The 21,257-nt window shown below is 36.7% G+C and overlaps 1 protein-coding gene across 4 annotated transcripts in view; it reads right to left on the reverse strand.

Moving 5' to 3' along the window:
- Nucleotides 1-144: 144 nt before the first annotated feature.
- Nucleotides 145-21,257, reverse strand: part of HERPUD2 (HERPUD family member 2) — a 21,343-nt gene continuing 230 nt past the window's right edge. The window contains exons 2-9 of one of the 4 annotated variants that reach the window (XM_035318025.1): nucleotides 21,003-21,169; nucleotides 15,048-15,125; nucleotides 11,622-11,735; nucleotides 9,539-9,696; nucleotides 3,521-3,646; nucleotides 2,869-3,192; nucleotides 1,575-1,689; nucleotides 145-1,154 (exon numbers count right to left, since the gene is read on the reverse strand). In XM_035318025.1, the coding sequence (XP_035173916.1) occupies nucleotides 993-1,154; nucleotides 1,575-1,689; nucleotides 2,869-3,192; nucleotides 3,521-3,646; nucleotides 9,539-9,696; nucleotides 11,622-11,735; nucleotides 15,048-15,125; nucleotides 21,003-21,149 (1,224 nt within the window). In that variant the 5' untranslated portion in view covers nucleotides 21,150-21,169 and the 3' untranslated portion in view covers nucleotides 145-992. The remainder of the gene's footprint in view (nucleotides 1,155-1,574; nucleotides 1,690-2,868; nucleotides 3,193-3,520; nucleotides 3,647-9,538; nucleotides 9,697-11,621; nucleotides 11,736-15,047; nucleotides 15,126-21,002; nucleotides 21,170-21,257) is intronic. The other 3 variants (XM_035318026.1, XM_035318027.1, XM_035318028.1) reach the window with 3 other exon arrangements.

Genomic DNA, 21,257 nt, shown 5'->3' on the forward strand with positions numbered 1-21,257 from the left:
AAGCACTATACTATTCTCATGTACAATTTTCTTTAAGTCTTATTTTAGAAGGAACAGAAAAATAAGAAAACAGATATCCTGATGTTGAGATTCTTCCTACCTGTAACTGCATATGCACTGCTACAAACATAACACTGTAGTCAATTTCAGTAATGCCACCATGATTAACTTTATTCCACTCTCAATCATATCCTCATCCTTCACAATGCACTATTTGTTTGCATTCAGATATGCATATAAACATCCAAAAGTTACCGTAAATTTTTATTAAAAAAACTAATTTACATGTTTTCCCCCAGTACACCTATGCTTTTTTTTAAAAAAAAGTACTGTATGTATCAAACATTTAAGGTTTATCCCATTACCACTAATTCTCTTTGAAGAGCTGTCAACCATCTCCAAGTTTAATGAACTTCAGTACAGCCTCAAGAAAAAGTTTTTAGCTTTCTAAAGATATGAGAAGAGGCATAGTATTTTGTGGCATGAAGACAACATGCCATTAGCAAGTAATCCTGGTGTTTAGAGCATTCTTTTGGGAATGATATAAACTCCAAATCCCAAATTATAAGTCATACCTGCATAAAGCTAACACAAGATACATTGAAGTTATTCAGATGAATAGACAGCATTTGGAAAAGTCTGTCAACATTCATATTTTTAACAGCTCTTTAAAGAGGCAATGGTGCAGACTAAGTACAAGGTTTTTGCCTCAGTGTAACACACATCTGAAATTAAAAACAAAACATGGAAGACCAATATCTTTACATTTCATTCTTCAGAAAAAGAAGAATCTTTAAGAAAGCATTTAGTAGTCCACTTGTGCTTAAAATATGCAATGCATGAGAAAGCCAAAAAATACACATTTTTGTACACCATGATCAAAAAGATAACAATATAAATTTTTCTGAAATTGCACTGTATTTAAAACCATCTACAATCTGCTCCATTTCTATTTATGGCTACTGAGACTGCCTGATAGTTCCTCTTCCGTTTTAATTGCCAACCTGCGGAGGTCCTTCAGGGATGAGTGATGTGAAGAAAGTTGTAATAAAGGACCAAGCAGAAGCCATGAATCCAGGCTGCTGCTCTATATTGGCATCTTCACCTGCATCTTCTCCACTGTCTTCATCAACCCCATCATCCATAAGTCGTTCCTTTAAAAACAGAAATTGAACAATTCAACTGCTTCCTTTCAGAGCTCTGACAAAAGTTAAGAGCAGCATTGCCCTATATTAAATTTTCTCAGAATAGTCTCCTGAAGAGTAAGTCGCACAGAGAAAGTCTGTGATTGACAGTCAGCGATCATCTCTACTTCAGAATGGAAGATACCAAATTTAAGCAGCCTGCATAACAGAGAGGATAACGCTGAAAGCTTTCTGGCTGAACCAGCTATATTTCACAAAGTGGTCAGTCTTTCTGTCCAGACATCAATACTCAACTATTAAGAGGAAAAAAATGAAATAACATTTTCCAGTTTAATCATTACCAGTTCGAGATTTGTGCTACAGGTAGTTACATATACTTTACAATATAATACATGGAAGCCTTAAAAAGATACATCTGCTCTTACTCACCATCTCTTCAAGATCAGGATTATTTGCATTTTGCCCATCACGGTTCCCTTCCACATTATTGGCTGCCTGTTGCTGGCCTCCCTCTTGCCTAAAGGGGAACCATCCAGCCTGGTGTCTACATAAGAAAATGGAATGGCTGAAAAACCTTTCTTTTGAAAGGAAGAATTATTTTCTCCTACCTACTGCAGTAAGTTCTTCAAATGCTGGCAAATTGATGAAACTCCTTGCATTTTCCCAAAAGTCTAACTTCCATATAGAATGGGTATTCTTTGATACCTGGGTTAAGAAAGGTCTTGCTAGGTTTCAACAGCACTGTTCGTAGCACCCAGTGCCCGAAGATGCATAGTGTACCATAATTAGCTGATGAAATGTTTAGAATACTGGGGGGCTCCTCTTCACCATTTAAGTATTTACATTTTATTATTTGTAAAGGTAGCTTTAGTTTTCATAGTTCAAAGTTGATTTTCATTTTAAACTTGAGCTAAAGCTTGAACCACATTACCATTTTAAGTTCAGTAAAGCTCTCCTACATTTTCAGATGTCTATATTTGAGTTTCAACTACCATACCTGCATCAGAAACAGAACAATCCATGCAAGTATGCTCTTAAAGTCACACAGATCAGACTGCACGTAAGTAAACTGTCAATGAATGACATCAGTCCAAAACATCACATTACTGTCAGTTTTCACTTTTTACATCGTTAAGGTATTTTGTTTCACTAAAGGAACTGATTACTACAGTACTGATACATCCTAATAAAATGGTCTTCATGATACATCATTAACTTTTTTTTTTTTAATGATGTCCTTGCAATTCTGGCAGGTATGACATCCAATGTTAAAGTAACTCCCTCATCTCTGCCTAACACAATTTACTGCAGAATTCTATTCATTTGATGTATAAATGCATAGAGCTCTGCAGTTTTCCCTTCATATTCAAGCAGTAAAGTTTAAGTTTACACAAGCATACACTTCAGTTAATACACAAACTTCCCTCCTCATCCCAACGTCCTTAATTTCCATCCCTAAATTCTACATTTCTACAATACTGACCTGTAAATATCACCAGTATTTAAGTACACCGTGTTTTAAGTGGTAACCAAGTTACTGTAAAAGTTCCAAGAATGCTTTTTTTAAAAAATGGCTTCTCTGCTCATTTAAAATTCAAGTTTGTACACACCATGCAAGAGTAGAGCCTAAATTTGAAACATTTTTCAAAGTTTAAAAGAGATTATACGCTAGCTGTATAACCCATGTATGTGCTCTGCAGCTGTACTTAACTGTTGTACTCACAAATAAACCAGTAGCATGGCTCCCATTACCATGACAAACCGACTGAAGGAAGAATAGAAGTATACAATGCTCAGAAGAATAGCCGCTCTAGAGAATGTGTACATCCAGTCCAGCCAGTCCCGGTTGAAGTCCTCCTCATTAACTACTGGGCCTCCCTGTGCATTCATCTGAACATTTTGGTTTACAGGCCTGTTCTCTTGGACGGCTACATTTGGCACTGCTGCAGGCTCATTTGCAGGAGCACGTTGTGAATTTACAGCCTGAGCAACTGCGGATCTCACTGATTCAGTGCTGGAAGTCACTTGGGCTGAAACAGCAGCTTGGCTAAAAAATATCAAATAAAACTTTTGTCAAAAAACACGCACCAAAATGTCTAAACCTGTTCTTGCCTTCTTTCCTACACTACTAAAAACAAAGTTTCAGACAATAGAAATCAAAACAAAAAGCATTTTTTTCCTTAAATCTTTACTTATTAGTACAGTTATTTAATTCCAATCCAAAACCGGATTTTGTATTTTGTTGCACAAAATTTATCACTATAAAAATAGCACAGCCAGACAAAACAAGCAAAATACTTTGATGCTGCAAACAATATTTAAGACTTTCCTTTCTGTAGTGTAACTCAGCACTACCTAATATAATGCAAACTTACTATTGCATGTAGTACTGACGTGCATACATTTGTTGCCACCATATCATCTGTAAGGGACTGAATGCAGGATACATAGGAAATCCTCCAGCAGGTATACCTTGGCCTGGAAACTGGTTGCCTATGTTGCTGTAAAAAGAGTAAAATAAGAATATTCAGCTCAATATTACCATATTCTAAAATGCACTTAATGCTAGAAGTAGCATTTTTCATTTGTCCCCCTAAAATGACACAATGAAATAACGCAAACTGTGGGAAATCGGTCAGAAAGTATGTGGAGTATGTTAGACACGGAGACGAAGTGAGAAAAGGAAAATGCAGAATGAGGCGAAAGTCACATAGCCTGAAGATAAAGGAGGTATAACTGGGAGACAAGAAGGTCAAAAACAACAGCTGCAGTCTGGCCTGTTGCTCATCAGTACACGAAAAGGAGATAGGGCTGCTGTGCGATCGCCTTGTGAACAATAGTAACTGCTAACGAGCAAACTTTGCCAAGTTGTGTGATAAAAGCATGAAGATACGCTAAGCCTATATAAGTAGATGGGTTACACAATAAAGTGCTTCAGCTACACACCAGCCTGGAGTCGTGTCGTTCTTTCCCTTCAGCAAACATGTAGCAAGATCATCCAACCCATTCCAAAAGAGCATAGAGTAAATTAATAAATCTTTCTGTAGAAATAACTTCACTTATGATGTGGTACTTGGATGTCTATCACTAGCTGCATCTCTGAGATAAAAAACATGTTAACAGCTTGTTAACTGCAGAAATGTATTAATTCCTTTTAAGTTCAGAGGTCAGCCTTACAGGAGCTGTAAATACAAAACTTACCAACTCTATAGCTTTCTTTTACTAATGAAACCTGAAATAGCACTGTGATTACAGACACGAAGAACTACACATAAGCAAAGACAGCAAAACTGATTTTTCAGATACAGCATCTGAAGATCACTACTAAGAACACCATAAATGTAACTCTTACCCCTTAATACTTCAATTATAAGGGATTCTCCTACAGGCTTTTAATCCTGTTTCACATGCAAGAAATATAAAGCTCCTATTCATCAATTTTAGGTTTGGTTTTGTCTGCTTTTAAACTTCTTAGCCTCTCTTACCTCCTAGAGCATATAGCATGTTTTGGCAAGATTTCCAACTCTTTCCCGAAAGATTTTGATGTAAACTGTAGTAAACCAGGACATCTTTCAGGACAGCATGAGAGTACAAAGCATGAAGAAAAGTTTATTCAGACTGCAGGTAGCAAAAGCTGAGACTGCTGTAATTGTACTGCGGACTACACCTGTTCCCTAAGTAAGGCACTCCCTGCAAAGATATCACCAAGAGATTTCATTAGTCTACCAGGCATTCAGCTATACAAGACATGCCCAGAAAGAAAGGTTTGGGGAAGACATTAAAATATTTTTCCATCTTATACATGAAAATATTTCACTAATTCTGGACAAGAGCCTGCTATGCAATTCCATGCATGAGCTCTGCTAAAACTCGGTTTGTTATTTTTGAATTCATTCATTGCTTGTTTTAACAAGTTTGGGAAAAGTAGTAATGAAGCAAAAGTTACACTCCTGATACCACAGAGATATTCATATACAGTACTCTGTTTCTTTCATAAACTGAAAAGGTGAACTTGTAGCCCTGTTAACGAGCAGTTTCTGAAAAATTCATGTAATACAACAGAAGAGCTTTCAAGCTCCTATACAAAAAACAATCATACATTTGTCTTTATGGTTGCAAACTTTAAGAATGTTTTTCTAACCTTTGAACTGGCAAGCACTTTGGCAAGTGAGATTCCTAAAAATTCAGAAAATAATGACCCTCAAAATGTAGAGATAGGATACCCATGTAGACTAAGTTCTGTGTTGTGACAAATCACAGAGCAATATCTCAATTACAAGCAAGAATAATTCCGTATGGGGATGAAAACGGGAAGAACCACTGTTTGACCACACTTATTTCCCTTCTTCAGTCACCAAAAAACAGTGCTACCTCAGAACTCAGCAGTGAATTCTGCGGGAATTCACCTTCCTCCTCTCCCCCCAAGAGTTTAGGCTCACCTCTCTTTAAATGTACTGAATGGAGCTAAAAAGAAGTTGTGAGGTCTTAAATTAATAGTTCCAAACAAACGTGCTCTAGGAATATAGGATTTGAGCCTCTATTTTCTTCCAAATTCTTTCTGAAGTTGCTTTCTCAGTATCTTAAAGCTTAAGAGGAGGTTGCAAAAAAGAAGCTAGCCAAGCAAGACAAACCACAGAAGACTTCAGTAATGTTCCTTCCTCTCTCAGTAATGTATTTTAGCATTTTGTTTTGGTGTTTTTTTTTTAAAAAAAAAAAAAAAAAAAAAACTTTTTCTAGGAGATGTGGCTTTTTGAGTAGCACACCAACTTTTCAGGTTCTGGTATCATGAATGAGAAGTAGTAGACATCAATATTCAAAAACTTGTTTCTGCAATCAAAAAAAATCAACATTAGGCAGATTTTGTCAATGACCTAACTATTACAACTGGCAGGCTATTAAGTTAATTTAAGAAATTCAGGAAAACTCTAAACACAGCACAGAGTATTCCAGTGAGAAGAACGTCTCCAAAGGAAGATGCTCTTCCCAGCCAAGCAAGCTGGCTAGCTGTTAGAAGAAAGAGGGAAGTAGCACATGCTTTTTTCTCCTTATCTTCTTCTAAAAGGAGGAGAAAAATGGAGTATTTCAAGAGAATGGCAACAACAGCACAAGAGCAGGGAAGCAAAATTGCATAAGCACAGATGTTTCTAAAATATAACAGAGCAGACTGCAAAAGAATAGTTAGGAATGTCAAAAAACAGGTTTTAGATTCAAATGCAGAGATAGCTTCAGAATATTCTGAAGAGGCACATTGCTCTTTCAGTGACTATAAAGCCCAGAATTACTACTTTTGGTATATGGAAGAAAATTAAAATGATCTAACTGGGATTTATTTAAAGGTAATGTTTCAGAACACATTAACATTTTGCAGTACTTAGTTGGTGTCATCATGAAGCTATTGCTCACCACCAGTGGAAAAAAATTTATAACTTGAAGTTATAACTTCAAACTTAGAAGCTCAGTCTTTATCATCTTGTACCACTGACAATAACTGCATTTGTTTAACGTCCTTTAACATGCAAAGATGCCTCATTTACTATTAGCCTCACATCAGGCTGAGATATCAACTTCAAGTGCTATTTCAATATCCTGCACTGTATATTTATTACTTTTAGAAAATACAGAGTGAACAAGTGCTACTGATGAAGCAAAGTTGGCATCTGTATGCTGTATGTCATTTTGTTGTCTGCTTTCAAACATTATTATGTAAACAATATGAAAACATTTTATTAGGTGGGCTGCCCGACTTGACAATCTCCCTGTCTTCATTTTTCTTATCTGTTTATTGCTTCCAAGTACTCCCTAATCTGAAATGCAAGGCATTTTAGGACCGAGTCTATCTCTTCAGTTTGTACCTGCACAGAACAGTAGGGCCTTGAACTAAGTTCATAGGTGCAAACAACACATGCTTACTCTCCACAACACAAAACTGACTTGGTACAAGTATAGACTACTTTTTCAGTCCCATATCAAATGTGGATGTTTAGAAAATACTATTTACAGAAATTCTAAAACAGAGTACAGAAATATTACAGAGAACATTTAAAAAAAATCTGATTTAACTGTTTTCTCAAAGGGCATTCAACTTGGACACTGAAGTCTTGCACCAGAAACTAAGAAACATCAAAACCATCACTTAATTGCCCAAAGTTTGTATTTCCTATTTGTACTAACTACTTCACTAATGAAAACGCTGCAAGACGCCCAAGGAATTGGACTCTCACATATATTTTCAAGTGTCTGGAGACACTTCCCCATCAGTATAGTCTATAGTTCATCATACATCTAGAATAAAACTGTGTTTGGTCATGAAACCAAGAAAAATCCATCAGGCAATGCAAGTTTCAACTACAGATCTTCATTGTTCTTAACAAGCCTCAGTCCATGTATAAATTACATTAATACTGAATTTCATTGCCCCAGATGATGATTAAGAGTGGATGAAAAAACAGAAGGTATTTCTTGTTGCTGGAATACAGGTAGCAGTATGCTGAAGCAAAAACAGATGCATCTATCTGAGTAGACTACTGACGGCACTAAAAAGGGCATTTCAAGAGGACAGTGGACTAGCCCAGACTTATTATTTAGGGTAGAGCCAGTGCCTAGTAGTCCAAAGCAAGGATATACCTATGGCTCTGATACTATTCAATTAAATTGCTTTTACAAAAAAAATAAAAAAAAACACACAATAAGATTATTTAGCATGCATCTATTCTTGCTTTGTGATTTCTGTTCTGATCAGGTCTGTGCTCTTGAAACTAGTCTCCCAGTCATTTCCTCTCACTAGATTTTTTTTGGTTGCACCACAGAATGCTCTTGGATCACCACCTGGATTCCTTTTGAATTACACTAAGTTGAAAGATATGATTCAGACACACTGCTAATGCACTTCAGCAACAAATAGGCAACTGTGACAGCTGATCAAATTAGACCTAGTCCAAATAAGACAGAAAGCCCTAAAACACTTGCAGCGCTGATGTCAGGTTCTCAGCACCTCCTTCAGTCCACAGAACCACTCCTCTCAGTCCACATCACTTGCCAATAGAGAGACAGCCTTAGAATAACCTAAATAAATACGCTCTTTTAAACAGTCACGTCTTCTAAACTGATTCCTCCTGTGTACATTTTTTTAACTGAATTATTTCAGCTAAAAGGCTGAACAACAGTTGTGTTGTCTTTCTCAAGTCCAAAGGCTATCCAGTTTGTCATGCATACTGATAGAAAACTCATGCTCAGGGTACATCTTTGTGAAAAGCTGATTAAAAAAATAAACCACCTTAGAGATAAATAACGTGACATGCAAAAAAACTGCTTCCAGAATTAATTTACAGTACACTGAACTGCAGTCAACTTAGCAATACCTAGGTTTGTCACAAAGGCAAGCATAACCACTTCCGCAAAGATTAATGTGGTCAGAATAACAGTACTCCACCCACTGCAAAAGCACTCTTCCCAGAAGAATACTGGAAAACTAGTAAGACTAGTAAAGTCTACACAAATTCTAACAGGAGAATAACTGAAAATGCATTTAACTTTGGTTAAATTAACAGTTCTTAACACGTTTTCTTCCCAGTGAAAGAAACGTGTGATACTGTTAGTAGATTCATGAATTGTTTTTGTGGGTGTCCCCCACCACATTCTTCAAAATCCCTGGAAAATAAACAGCACTATAGTAGAACACCTTGTGAGAAAAAAGTCTTGAAAAGCGTTCCCTGAGGAAACAAAAAATATCATATCAGAATGCACTATCCTCCCTTGGAAGAATTTTTTAAAGGGGTTTATAAGCTGTAAAGGTCATGCAGGCTAAAAAAGCATCTTTAAGATTTTTTTAAGACAATTTTGAAAGTTAAATACCAGATCTAATCAATAAGTATACACACTGGTTATATATGAAAATATTTTATATGTTTTAACTTTGTACATTCACAAGCACTAACAGGTACTCAAAATACCTCATTATTTATATAACTGAATCCAATATGAACAAGTGAAGAATTGCATCCCATTAAAAAGTCAAAAATTAAGAACCATCACATCTAGTAACATTTTAGTCTTGATTATTACAATAGAGGAATAGAAAAAGCAACTAGACAACCACTTGATCACTTACATTGCTAACTACATCCACTAGATAAACATTAAAACTACCCTCATCAACAGAAAAATGAAAGCAGAAAGCACAAAGTGAAAGAGAACAGTTTGAAGGGGAGCACTGAGAACACTTACTCTTTGAATGACTCCTGTCTTAAAACATCAATGCTCACAGAAATCTCTAAGCGTGACTTATGCTTCAAGATGAAGTAGCCAAGTCATTTCGCAGAGTGTACAAGAATCAACTGCAACAGAACATTTAAAAAGAGTATGGAAAAGATGAGGATTGTTTTAATTTCACTTACCCTTGCATTAAGTAAGGGAATTGGTGGCTTGGTATGGGATTGCTTTGTGCTTGTAGAAGATTACGATGCCTCACTCCATCTGCACTAGTGTTCAAAGATGTAGATGAAGCTTCTTGGTTTGTGGATGAGGCAGCAGTTGATCCAGAATGGTCCATATTCTTTAAAATAAATAAAATTGATGCTGGGGATATTTTCACTACAGTAAAAAGAGTTCACAACTGTGTCTTCGAAAACTGTTTTATTGTGTATATAAACAACAGACAAGTCTACGGGGGTTTTATTGAATCTGGCAAGCTTTTAATTAAAAAGTGCACTCAGGTACACATATCAAAAAAATAAGTTTCAAAAAGCTGCACTGAACTAAAGCTTAATTCAGAAAAAGTACTTAGCAGCAACAAATTCTAGAGGCTATTGTTAACAAAACTACAAGCTCAGGTTATGAATATCAGAGACAAGTTCCTGCTGTAAAATAAAATACCCCTCCCTCTGTCCTTGTTTTCAGTTTCCTCTTCTATTTTTCTAATCAACCTCTTCACTATGCCAGCTGCACAATCCAAATTACTGTGCCAACTGCTTGGGTTGGAAGAGCGAATAACAGAGTAGCTGGGAACTACTTAGTCTCCAAGAAACCCACCTAAATAGAGTGTCAGGACTTCAATGCTTTCCAAGATAAATAATTAATCCTAGAAGAAAAACAAACAGCTGGCTCTCCTAGGTTACATGTCACAATAACAAGACTAATTTGGCCATGGAGATGCATTATTTTAGTTTTTATTATATCCCCAAATCCTATTGCTAAGTATTATTTTAATGTTTACTCAGTAAAAAAATCCTCTTCAACTTTGACAACTCAGGAAGTGAGGAGCTGCAATTATGTAAAGACATCCATATCACATTTGCCCTACAGAGGAAAATGAGAAAAATTTACTGCTAGGCCGGAGGGAGGGTGAAACACGGACAACAACAACAAATGCAAGAATAAAGGCCATTCAACCTTTGGGATTAGGTTGTCTTTTGTCTTTCAAAGTATTACAAATCTGATGCCATGCACACTGACTGCTTTAAGCAGTCATTAATAGTTATTTAAATTCATTATTTACAACAACGTAGCAATAAAATAAAGGAAGCCCTCTCTGTATTTCTACTGCTGTTTGCAAGCATGAACAACATAAATACTATCCACAGTCTTCAACTGTTTAAAGTGCTACTTTATCTGTCTGTTGCACAGCAATCAGAAACAGTACCCTATCAATAGAAGAACCAAGCTTATTATTGAAAGGGTAATCAAGCCACCACTGATGAAGACTAACGATTCTGTACGCTCTCCTTTCTGACTAACCTTCACAAATCACTTGCTGATACTACCAGCTCTGGAAAAAGCCAGGAGAATAACTGATTATGAGCAAGTTATCAACAGAAATATTACCTTCACTTCTGTTAAAAATTAGTACAACTAAAGAACACCACCATTTCCCAATTCCAAACAAAAGGAAGCTAAGGGTGAATAGGAGAACTGCAAATACACTAAAAAAGGGTTATTTGAACAATTAACTTAAAAAAAAAAACACTTTCTATTCATCACCTTACAGACTATCAACACTATGACTACCTTGAAACTGAGTAAGTACTGTCCAATTCTTGTCAAGCAGAATGAACACTGGCCAAGTACCACCTCTCTCAAAACAAGGGCACTAAATTGACTGGTCTATCTTCAGTACAAGAGATATTTGCAGAACTGATCACAACTCAGTTTAAAGTCTAAACACACTGGTCAATTTCTGGCAAAGATACGGTACATTTTTCTTTCTCTCCCTGTTCCATAAAGAAAATGTCGAAGAGAAAGAATAGCCTAGAAAAAGTAGTGCTTTATCATCTAATAAAGATGATGGCATTACTGTTTGAAAGGTTACAAATATTTAAAATGACATCCTTAAATAATCAAGTCTAATTCTACAAATTCATATGACATACTCTACTTTCACCATACATTTTTACAGTCAGATTTTAGGAATGAGAAAAGAACTTGCTGGAAAGCTTCCTTGCTGTAGAAGAAATTCGTGTCCTGTGTATGAAAAAAACTCACTGAGCTACTGCTGGAGGTTGAAGCTCCGTGACCACCTCTACTGGTGCTGGGTTTTGGAGAACTTGGGGGTGTCCGGGAAGTACATACCAGATGAACCATATGATATTCATCTTGCTAAAAATCAAAGAGATTGAAGAGCTAAAGTAACAATATTTGCAAAATGTACAAGCAAAAACTGTGTTTATATATCCACCTTCAAATTTTCCCTCATATTCGGTATATATACATTAAACAAAATGGACACCACATAGCAAAAGTTGAGCCTAGAACAAGAGAAGCTTCCTGTTTCTCAACTGAAGTTTTCTTAGTAGCTGTCCACAATCACATATTAAGCATTCACTTACCCCCAGTTTCCCCTAAAACTGCAGTATAGCAGAACCAACAGAAAACCACTCAGAGAAACATGAGAAAGTACAGTTGAGGCTTTGACTTTTATTTTGGGAAAACCTCACTCTTTGCAGTGCTCAAAGTTAAGTTACATTTGCATTGAGATGTAATGAGGAGCATTATTCAATAAAAATCATGGTAAATGAAAAATGTAGGAGCTGGAATTCTACGAGCAGTCCAAGATAAGAAAAAAATACCAACTATTGTCTGTACCTCACTGCAGTCTAAGCTCAACTCAAGCCTATCCTGCAGGCACCACCCATTCAAAAAGTCCCTGCAGATATTCCACGCCCAGGGAACACTATTCAAAGTGCTAAACAGGGCTTCAGTATTTCTAAATGCTTTACAGGAAGGAAGGGAACAAGTGGCATCACTTGAAGCCACATCAGCAATACAAGTAATCAGCCTACACCAATTCTTCATGAATATGCTCCCTCATCAAATATGGATGCTGCAACAACTTCAATCTGAGGCTATTCTACTGTGTCAAATTAAAACAGCCCATTACATCAGCATGCCTGAAGGTCATATGGCCATAGCAATGAGAACAGCTATGACTGTATTTAAGTTGCATGCTATAGCTTCCTAGTTACGAAATTTTACGTACAAAAATACTAGAAAAAACATCCCATTCTGAAATCAGTGTGGTGCAGTCAAGCTGCAGTATTTAATGTGATGGCATTTAGAAATACTGCTTATTTTCAACTAAAAAATACATGTGCTTTCCACATTTTTAAAGTTTTAATCTGTAGGAATAAAAAAATAGATAACTGCTTTTGTACACCATAGTGCAACCCAGCTAGCACAGCCTATCCAAAGCCACTTTTCAACCCATCTGCATATAGCAGTTCCTAGTGGCAAGCACGGCCTCACTGTCACACAGCCACTTCCTACCAGTCGGTGACAGCACGCAGTGATCAGAGAGCACTGAGCACCAGCCATCAGCATTGCGACCAAGCCAAAAGCTTTTCACCTAACTACTTACCTTCGTTCTAAAGAAGACCTTATGCCACTTGGAGAAGTAAAGGAAGGCAGAAATATTGACAAGCTTACAGTATACAGCTTTATTAAATAGGACAATTTATTGTAATATGTTTTTATTCCATTTACAACATGTCTGATATCACTATGCTTAAGGAGTCCCACCAACATCCAGCCTCCACGTTTTGTATCAGCAAAATGACACCACTCAGTATCAAAAAGCAAGTATCATAAAACTAATTTGAGAGACTTAGTAAATCATCTGATAATATCAGGAACTTAGAGCTAGATAATTAGGAAGAACACAGCAGAGAATTAAGTTCAAATTCAGAGCAATCATACATTCTTGTACAAAAACGCAAGCAGAAAGAACACCTTCTTCCAACAAAAGTTTTTAACTTTGTACTTATGACTAATGAATAAGTTTCTGTAACTAAACCCAAGGCCTGTACCTATTCAAGTGCCTTTAAAATCAAACATATCCCCTAAATATTAAAAGGTAAACATTTGTTAGTCAGAAGTCTCTCCTCTAGCATATAAAACAAGGCTTGAAGTCGTTTGTGTTTCCTACAATCAGTCTGCTGGAGGCAGGCCAAGTGAATTTTAGGGATTCAGACTGCATTTTGCCCTTCATAAGCACGACATTTTCATAAACATTTAATTACAGGATATATACTAGATGGCAATATTTCAGGTGCAGTTCTGTAATAAAGCTACACAGTGAATTTTAATATTTTTGGAGTAAACAGATAAATCAAACTTTGTGAAGTTTCTTTCACAATCTAGACTATGAAGGAAAAACAGCATTAGCCTGTTCAAGCAACACTCAATATTCCTCTGCATCTTTTCCTTTACATTTAACGTAGAAATTCAGTTACCCACTTTTACTAAAGCATCATTCTCTTTTGGAGACCCTCCTCTGTATTAACATAAAAATGTAACTAACTCTGCAGTTTGCACACTGATTTTAACTTTAGAAGTTTGCCAAAAGAAGTATTATTACCAACACTCATGTACTGTACTACAAAGCTTATATATTTAATATTAAAAATTGTAATAACTGTTTAATATATTTTCTAAATAGAGCTATTAATCCTGGTCTGTTTACAGGAAACTTAAGGGATAGTCAACATTGCACTATGTTTTCTGTTACCATCAAAATTAAAACACACAAAGTTCTTGAAAATCTTAAATATCATATCGACTTAAGTATCATTGTTTCAAACATTAAGAACTCTAACTTAATGAAGTCCCTATTATTCTGTAGCATCCAACCAACCTATTTAACCCAATCAGAGAACCAAGTGCATGTATTTCAACACTTCCTACGTAAGATTCCATGCGTACTTAGGACTTGGATTTAATTAGCATGTTACCTAAAGAATCCAAAGTCAGACTACTAAAAACTATTGGTTTCCATGATAAACCAGCTGATTATTCTGGTTATTATTCAGATTATTCTTTCTTTGTAGGAAAAGAAGTTACAAAAAGAAGATAAAAAGCAAGAACCAACAAGTTTGTAAACATTAGCAGGAACAGCTAGTATCTGATAAATAAAGCCAGGACAATAAATAGACTTCCCAACAAAACCATTCAATTTAGAAGTCTTTTCTTGTATATACGTGCTTTATCCTTATTTTGCTTACACAAGTCCCATTCAGTTTTTCTGTTTTAAACACAAGTTCTTGGATTTAAGTTAAGTACAGGAAATGAAATGTTATCCCAAGCTAACAGAGTTCTGTTAAATGATCCCACTTGAGTCAAAGCAGGAACTGTCCAAAAAAGTCCTTCTACATTGCATATTACCTGTTTGGTACTTGCATAGACTAGTCACTCTCACCAGCTTGAAACATCCCTCAATCCACAAGTATCACAATCCTACAAACAAGGGATACTTGAAAATATATTTTCCAGAATATATCAGCATTATATGGTTGGTCACGTTCTACCTTATCAATAAAAAAAACTGAAGTTAAATAATACAAGTCTAAACTCCTATTTCCCAAAAAGTGTTTTTGCTCAAAAAAAATAATCATACGGTGTTGATATAAAGCTTACTTTTCTGAGAACATCTTTCAGCTGCAGGTGATCAGGAAGCAGTCTGCCAGAATACACCAGTCTCTGATCCTTTGTAGACTAGGAGATGGGACAAAGAAAGGAATTTAGCTTTTTCCAGCTGTACAGATATACAGCTGGAGATAACATTTGCAGATGAGTAAAATCCCTTATAATTCCAACCACCAGTGGAAAGCCTTTAAAATATTTCAGAGGCCTTGCAACTCCAACTAACAAATTACATCTGAAAAAAGCTCTCCTATTATGCACTCAGAGTGCTCAAACAGTTAACATCATTTAACTGGCAAATGCTCCTCAAGAAAAGTATTAAGTATATTGGAAATTTTCCTTTTCAGTAAGATTCACTCTTCACCCTGCTCTCATTCCCACACACTTCTTGGGAAAGTAGATAGAAATGTTTCTGGGGCAAGGAAAATAAAAACAAAAATAGTTAGTAGAATGACAGAATGATAAAGCATGCAGGAAAAGGGCATAATTTTCAATCTCTTACTGTAAGGAATTTCTGTCCATTCCCAAACCCCTTCTCCCACACCTACCCCACCCACCAAAAAAAAGAAAAAAAACGAGAAGAAATAAGCAGCAAGGCATTAAAAAGCCCTAAGAAGCAAAAGGACTTTTTTTTTTTTTGAAAGGGAATCTTCAAGCTTTGGTAAGCTTTTTTTGCCTGGTCTTACACTTCCACACATTAATATTGCTTAGTAAAAAAGTTTTTCTTTTTTTATAAAAATGGTATGCTATTCATAAGGCAAGTAGCATTTAACTATTCTCAGCTGAGGAGATCATAACAAAATCCTTGTTACACAGAAACTGCATTTGGGGTACTTATCTACAGAAAAGCATCCAGTACAGTAAAGCATCTAACTAACATGCTGTAACTTTGTGAATGAACAGTGAAAGTTCTTTCGATACTTTTTTTAAAGGAAATCCAACTATTACAAACAAATTCATTTTAACTACTTCCTTGCATTAAAAATTAATCCAACAGCTTTTTATCACTTGAATAAGTGCTAACCTAACCAAATGTGAGATGAAAAAATCTGGCCTTCCATAAGCATGAAATATCTGAAGAATTTCCCTATCATACATACAGCTAGCCTTCTTACAACACCTCTCCCCTTTCTCCTGCATCCTTCTGTTACTGATTCTACAGTCATAGGCATGCTAATACTACAACCCAAATTGCTGAAAATCAGACCTATAAAATCCAAAAAGTTTTCCCAGAAGGCGACATTTTTTCTTGCTGTAACCTAATCCAGCAGAAAACGGAAGAGTTACAGAACGTAATTTTGCTCCTAAATATTCTAGTCTTATCACAAGATTTATAGATGTTCTAAGCAAAAACTGTAAGTATACATTGGATGACAAGTTTTTGCTTTTAAAAAATCCAAATTCACATTAGATGTTCATGACTAAACACACACCTTTAAAATAGGGAGAAAAGGTTCAATACTGTATGTGGCAAGTTAGCTGCCATCACTTATATTGAACAATCACTTTCTTCATTCCACATTTTTCTCTATTTTAATTAGTGACATAATAAACCATTTTTATAAGTCTCACAACACAGAACTGTTAATTTGCATCTCCAATGGATAAATAGTGCCACAAATTGAAAGCCATCACTGCACTATTTATATTTAAAAATATATATATATATATATATATATCAAAGCCATTCTCTCATACCAGACGAAGTTCTTTTAACTACACCGTTTTGTTGGTTGCTCCTTTCAAGCAAGAACAGGTTGCTAACAGGATACAAGTTTACTCGCATTTTGTATCTGGGAAAGGCCTTCTTAGATAAACTAGAATTTTCTGCATGGATCAAGAACACAGAAAACTTTTATTTCCTCAATTAAAAGCTTGCTGCTTTGATCAGCAGAACCAGAAGAAAAGTCTCAGAAACCCCATTTCTGGATCCTTAGAGAGGTACTCTGGAGATTAATTAGAACAAGCAAGCAGTTAAAACAAAACAAACAAGAAACCCTAACCCAAATACTTTGTATCATCATCCAATAAGGATGGGTCCACATTATTTTTACCTGTCCCACTAATAATGCAGCTTCCTAACCAGGTTTAAATGACCCTGCCTATCTACTACATAATCCTGAGCAATGCATTTCATCTCTCTTAAAAAACTGAAAAGGGAAGCTTACTTATGCTGAATACTGATAAACACATTAAGCCAGGGACACTAATGCAGGGAGATGAGGTCTTAAACCCCATGCTCCTCCCCACTTAACTTAAATACCTAATCATGCATCACAGGAATTACCACTTGCAATTCTCAGGGTTAAAGCCATCCTGGAATTCTGAAGTGTGGGTTGGTTTGTTTTTAATGTAGATGGAAGAAAAATAAACAATCATTGTTTAGTAATAGAATAAATAATTCTTGTGATAAACAAGAAAACATAGCAATTCACATATATGCCAAAGCAAATGGAATAGGCATTCAACTCATCCTCTGCCAGAGGAGATTCACTACCACAGCTCCTGCTTCAAACAACAACATGCTCACTGCTAGACCAAATACTGATCCATGACAGAAATAATCATAGAATCATAGAATATCCTGAGTTGGAAGGGACCCTTAAGGATCATCAAGTCCAACTCTTGACACCGCACAGGTCTACCCAAAAGTTCAGACCATGTGACTAAGTGCACAGTCCAATCTCTTCTTAAATTCAGACAGGCTCGGTGCAGTGACAACTTCCCTGGGGAGCCTGTTCCAGTGTGCAACCACCCTCTCTGTGAAGAACCCCCTCCTGATGTCAAGCCTAAATTTCCCCTGCCTCAGCTTAACCCCGTTCCCGCGGGTCCTGTCACTGGTGTTAATGGAGAAAAGGTCTCCTGTCTCTCGACACCCCCTTACGAGGAAGTTGTAGACTGTGATGAGGTCTCCTCTCAGCCTCCTCTTCTCCAGGCTGAACAGGCCCAGTGACCTCAGCCGTTCTTCGTACGTCTTCCCCTCCAGGCCTTTCACCATCTTCGTAGCCCTCCTCTGGACACTCTCCAACAGTTTCATGTCCTTTTTATACTGTGGTGCCCAGAACTGCACACAGTACTCGAGGTGAGGCCGCACCAGCGCAGAGTAGAGTAATAATAATAGAGTAATAATAATAGAGTGGCCCCATTTTCAGAAGCAAACTCAGTACATCAGATGAAATGATTCTAGAACGTACAGGTTAAAGGCTCATACCAGAGATGGATGGAAAAAGATGGTTTCCTGATCATAATCCCAAAATTATGAATTTAAAAATCAACAATTCATCGGCTTTTTTTTTCCTTCCATTTTTCAAGCAGGATTCCTTCTGCAGTGTTTGGTCCAAGTTAAATATGCCAAGAACATTATCAAAACAACCAAGCCTAAGATGATGCAACAACTTCCTTTAGCATACAGTCTCTAATTTATCCCCACTTTCAGTTACTAAACATCTGCTACTTTGGTCACACAGCCCCTCTGCCACAGGGAATAAAAATTCAAAGAACATACCTGGTTAGAACTGTGGTCAAAATACATGCTAGCTGACAGGTACAGGGGACAAGAAACAGCAGGTTAAAGTCAATGTTTCTGAGCATAATCTATATAGTTGATAATGTGCTGAATGCAAGATCTGCCAGATCTGAGACATACAGGTTGGTTTTCCAAGTTTTCTTTTTGGGAAATTATAACTGGAGTACTGTGAAAAACTGGTCGGGGGGAGGGAGGAATTTACAAATACCAACTTTAGTATAGGCCTGCTGACTTCTTTAACGCTGATTTAAACCCATCTAGCCTATTGAGTGACTTACTAAATTAAGTATGCCAGCTTTAACAATGACTAACCAAATTTAAATCTGCCTATAGTTGGCATTTGTACGTACTTAAGTCATCCACACAAATTGATCTAGTAAAATCACAAACGACACTGCCTCAAAGCCTAACTTCTCACTTGCCTATGTCAACCATCTCATTTTATAATAGTATACTCTTAATAAATACTAAATTCAGTAAAAGTATTTACAGTTACCATCAGTTTACCAACTAGAAAATACACTAATTTACCGACGTATATAAGAGAGTAAGATACAAGTGACACATGAGACTGTATACTAGCAGTAACAGCTGATTTCTAGTTTGCACCCTTAATTTCAAGAACACTGCAATACTTGTATGAAGCATCTGCATTCTGATGTACTCTAGCACTCTAAAATAGCACGGTAATGTAAGTTATTTCCAGGATCTACCACAATCATGGAACATAAAAATCTGACCAACAAGTTTTTGACACTGCTTTGCTTAAAAAAAAAAAAAAAAAAAAAATGCTCCTAAAAGCACAAAGTTTTAAATAAATCTGAAAAAGTCGTAAGATTATGTCAAAAAACATAAGTTTTTCAATTTTACCATACAGAGAAGACAACTTTCTTCACCTCCCATATTAGATTAAATTGAATGGATCTATGAAATAATAATAAGTGTTTAGTTACAAGTAAAGCTAGTAAGTACAATAAATCCAAATTAAACTGAATTATAGATAGCTTTCATTAAAGAAACTCTTCCGTTCTTTAATCCAGAATAGTTTGGGTAGTATTACGAACAACTCTTGTGAATTTTAATAAAGAAATAAAGAGAGGCATGTTGAAGAATCCATTGTTAAAAAAAAAAAAAAAGACATTTCAAGCAACCAAAACTTAATATTGTAACTCTGGTTAAAACAATGCAACATAAAAACCTCTAGTTCATGAAGAATTCTTCCTAGAAACCCAATTCAGCAAGATCACTGGATGAGTCAGAGAAGTAGTGTTTAAACAAAACTACGTCACAAAAGGACATTCTGGCAAGGAAGCAGCAGTCAACTGAAGTCATGTATTTGTTTCTTTTACGGTGGATCTGCTCTGTCAGAGAATTACCAAGAGCAATAACAACTAAATACACAAGTTCTTAAATATCACTTAACAGAACTCAATCTATCAGTGATACTGCCTAAATTGTTGACTGCTGTTCTCCTGCTTTCTCCAGAAAAAAGAAATCCTTTTCAGACACAAAGATATAGTTTACTTCCCCTTCCACCCTCCTCCTCACCCCTCAAAAAAGAAACTAACAATGCCAATAGTTCGTATTCACCTAGTTCAATAAAAGAATAATTTACAATATAAATGGAAGCTTTGTCTGATGTTTTGTAAAGCAAGGTCTAGGCCCTACATGCTGCTGCAAGGTAGAGGGAGAGTCAGCTCTGCCTTTATATGGTTTTCTAGAACAAATATTCATAAAAGTCAAATGCACTGTTTTGTATGACTGCCATTATAATCACGTATTAGTTTTCTAGTAGTACAATAGTTTTTCATAATTTCTAGATTTAGAACTTGCAGAACTTCAAAATAAACTGCATTTTCCTTGGGGACTAATGAGCTATAGTTTTTTACACTAAGTTGCAAAATAATCACAACCATCATACAAGCTTGTAAACAACTCAGAAAACATTTTCAGCCCTGACTCAAAAAAAAAAAATCATCCCAAATGAAAAACGAAAGAATTCTGGAGAGGCCGTCCAATTACATGTTTCAAATAATATTATGAATAATCTTACCTACCCGTTCCACCACCATCTAGTGAACTTGGAGAAAATTTTAGCTATACCACTGGAATCATTTTAGAGAGAGCTCTTATATTTACACAAATGGGTATGAAAGATAGCTACATCCCAGTTCCTATAAAAGCAGAGAGTTAATAAACATCTTCAGTACTACCACCTTTCAGAATATTGTTTTTTTTTAACGATGCAGAAGAGCAGCTAGCTTGCATTTGCTGAAAGCAGAGAGCCAGCCACTACACTTACAGACACAGCTCTAGGGAAGCAGATCCCTTGCTTGTTTACGCTGCAGAACACCCAGCCTAAACCCTTGCCTACAGCCCCGGCCCCCACGGCACCCCCCGCACAGGCTGTCCCGACAGCTCACCGGCTTGCTGGGGTACACCTTAGAGAGGTGTGATTTCAGCTTGCCCACGGTCCAGTCCAGGAAGCAGCTGATGGTCTGGTCGGTGTACTTCTGGTTGGGAGCCTTGATGATGAGGGTCACCGGGGGACCCACGACGCCTTGCTCCATGCCGCCCCTGCCCCTCTCCGTCCGTCCGTCCGTCCGTCCGTCCGTCCGTCCGTCCGTCCGTCCGTCCCCGTCCCCGTCCCCGTCCCCGTCCCCGTCCCCGTCCCCGTC

Source organism: Oxyura jamaicensis, chromosome 2 (assembly GCF_011077185.1).
Source record: "Oxyura jamaicensis isolate SHBP4307 breed ruddy duck chromosome 2, BPBGC_Ojam_1.0, whole genome shotgun sequence".
Lineage (NCBI taxonomy): Eukaryota > Metazoa > Chordata > Aves > Anseriformes > Anatidae > Oxyura > Oxyura jamaicensis.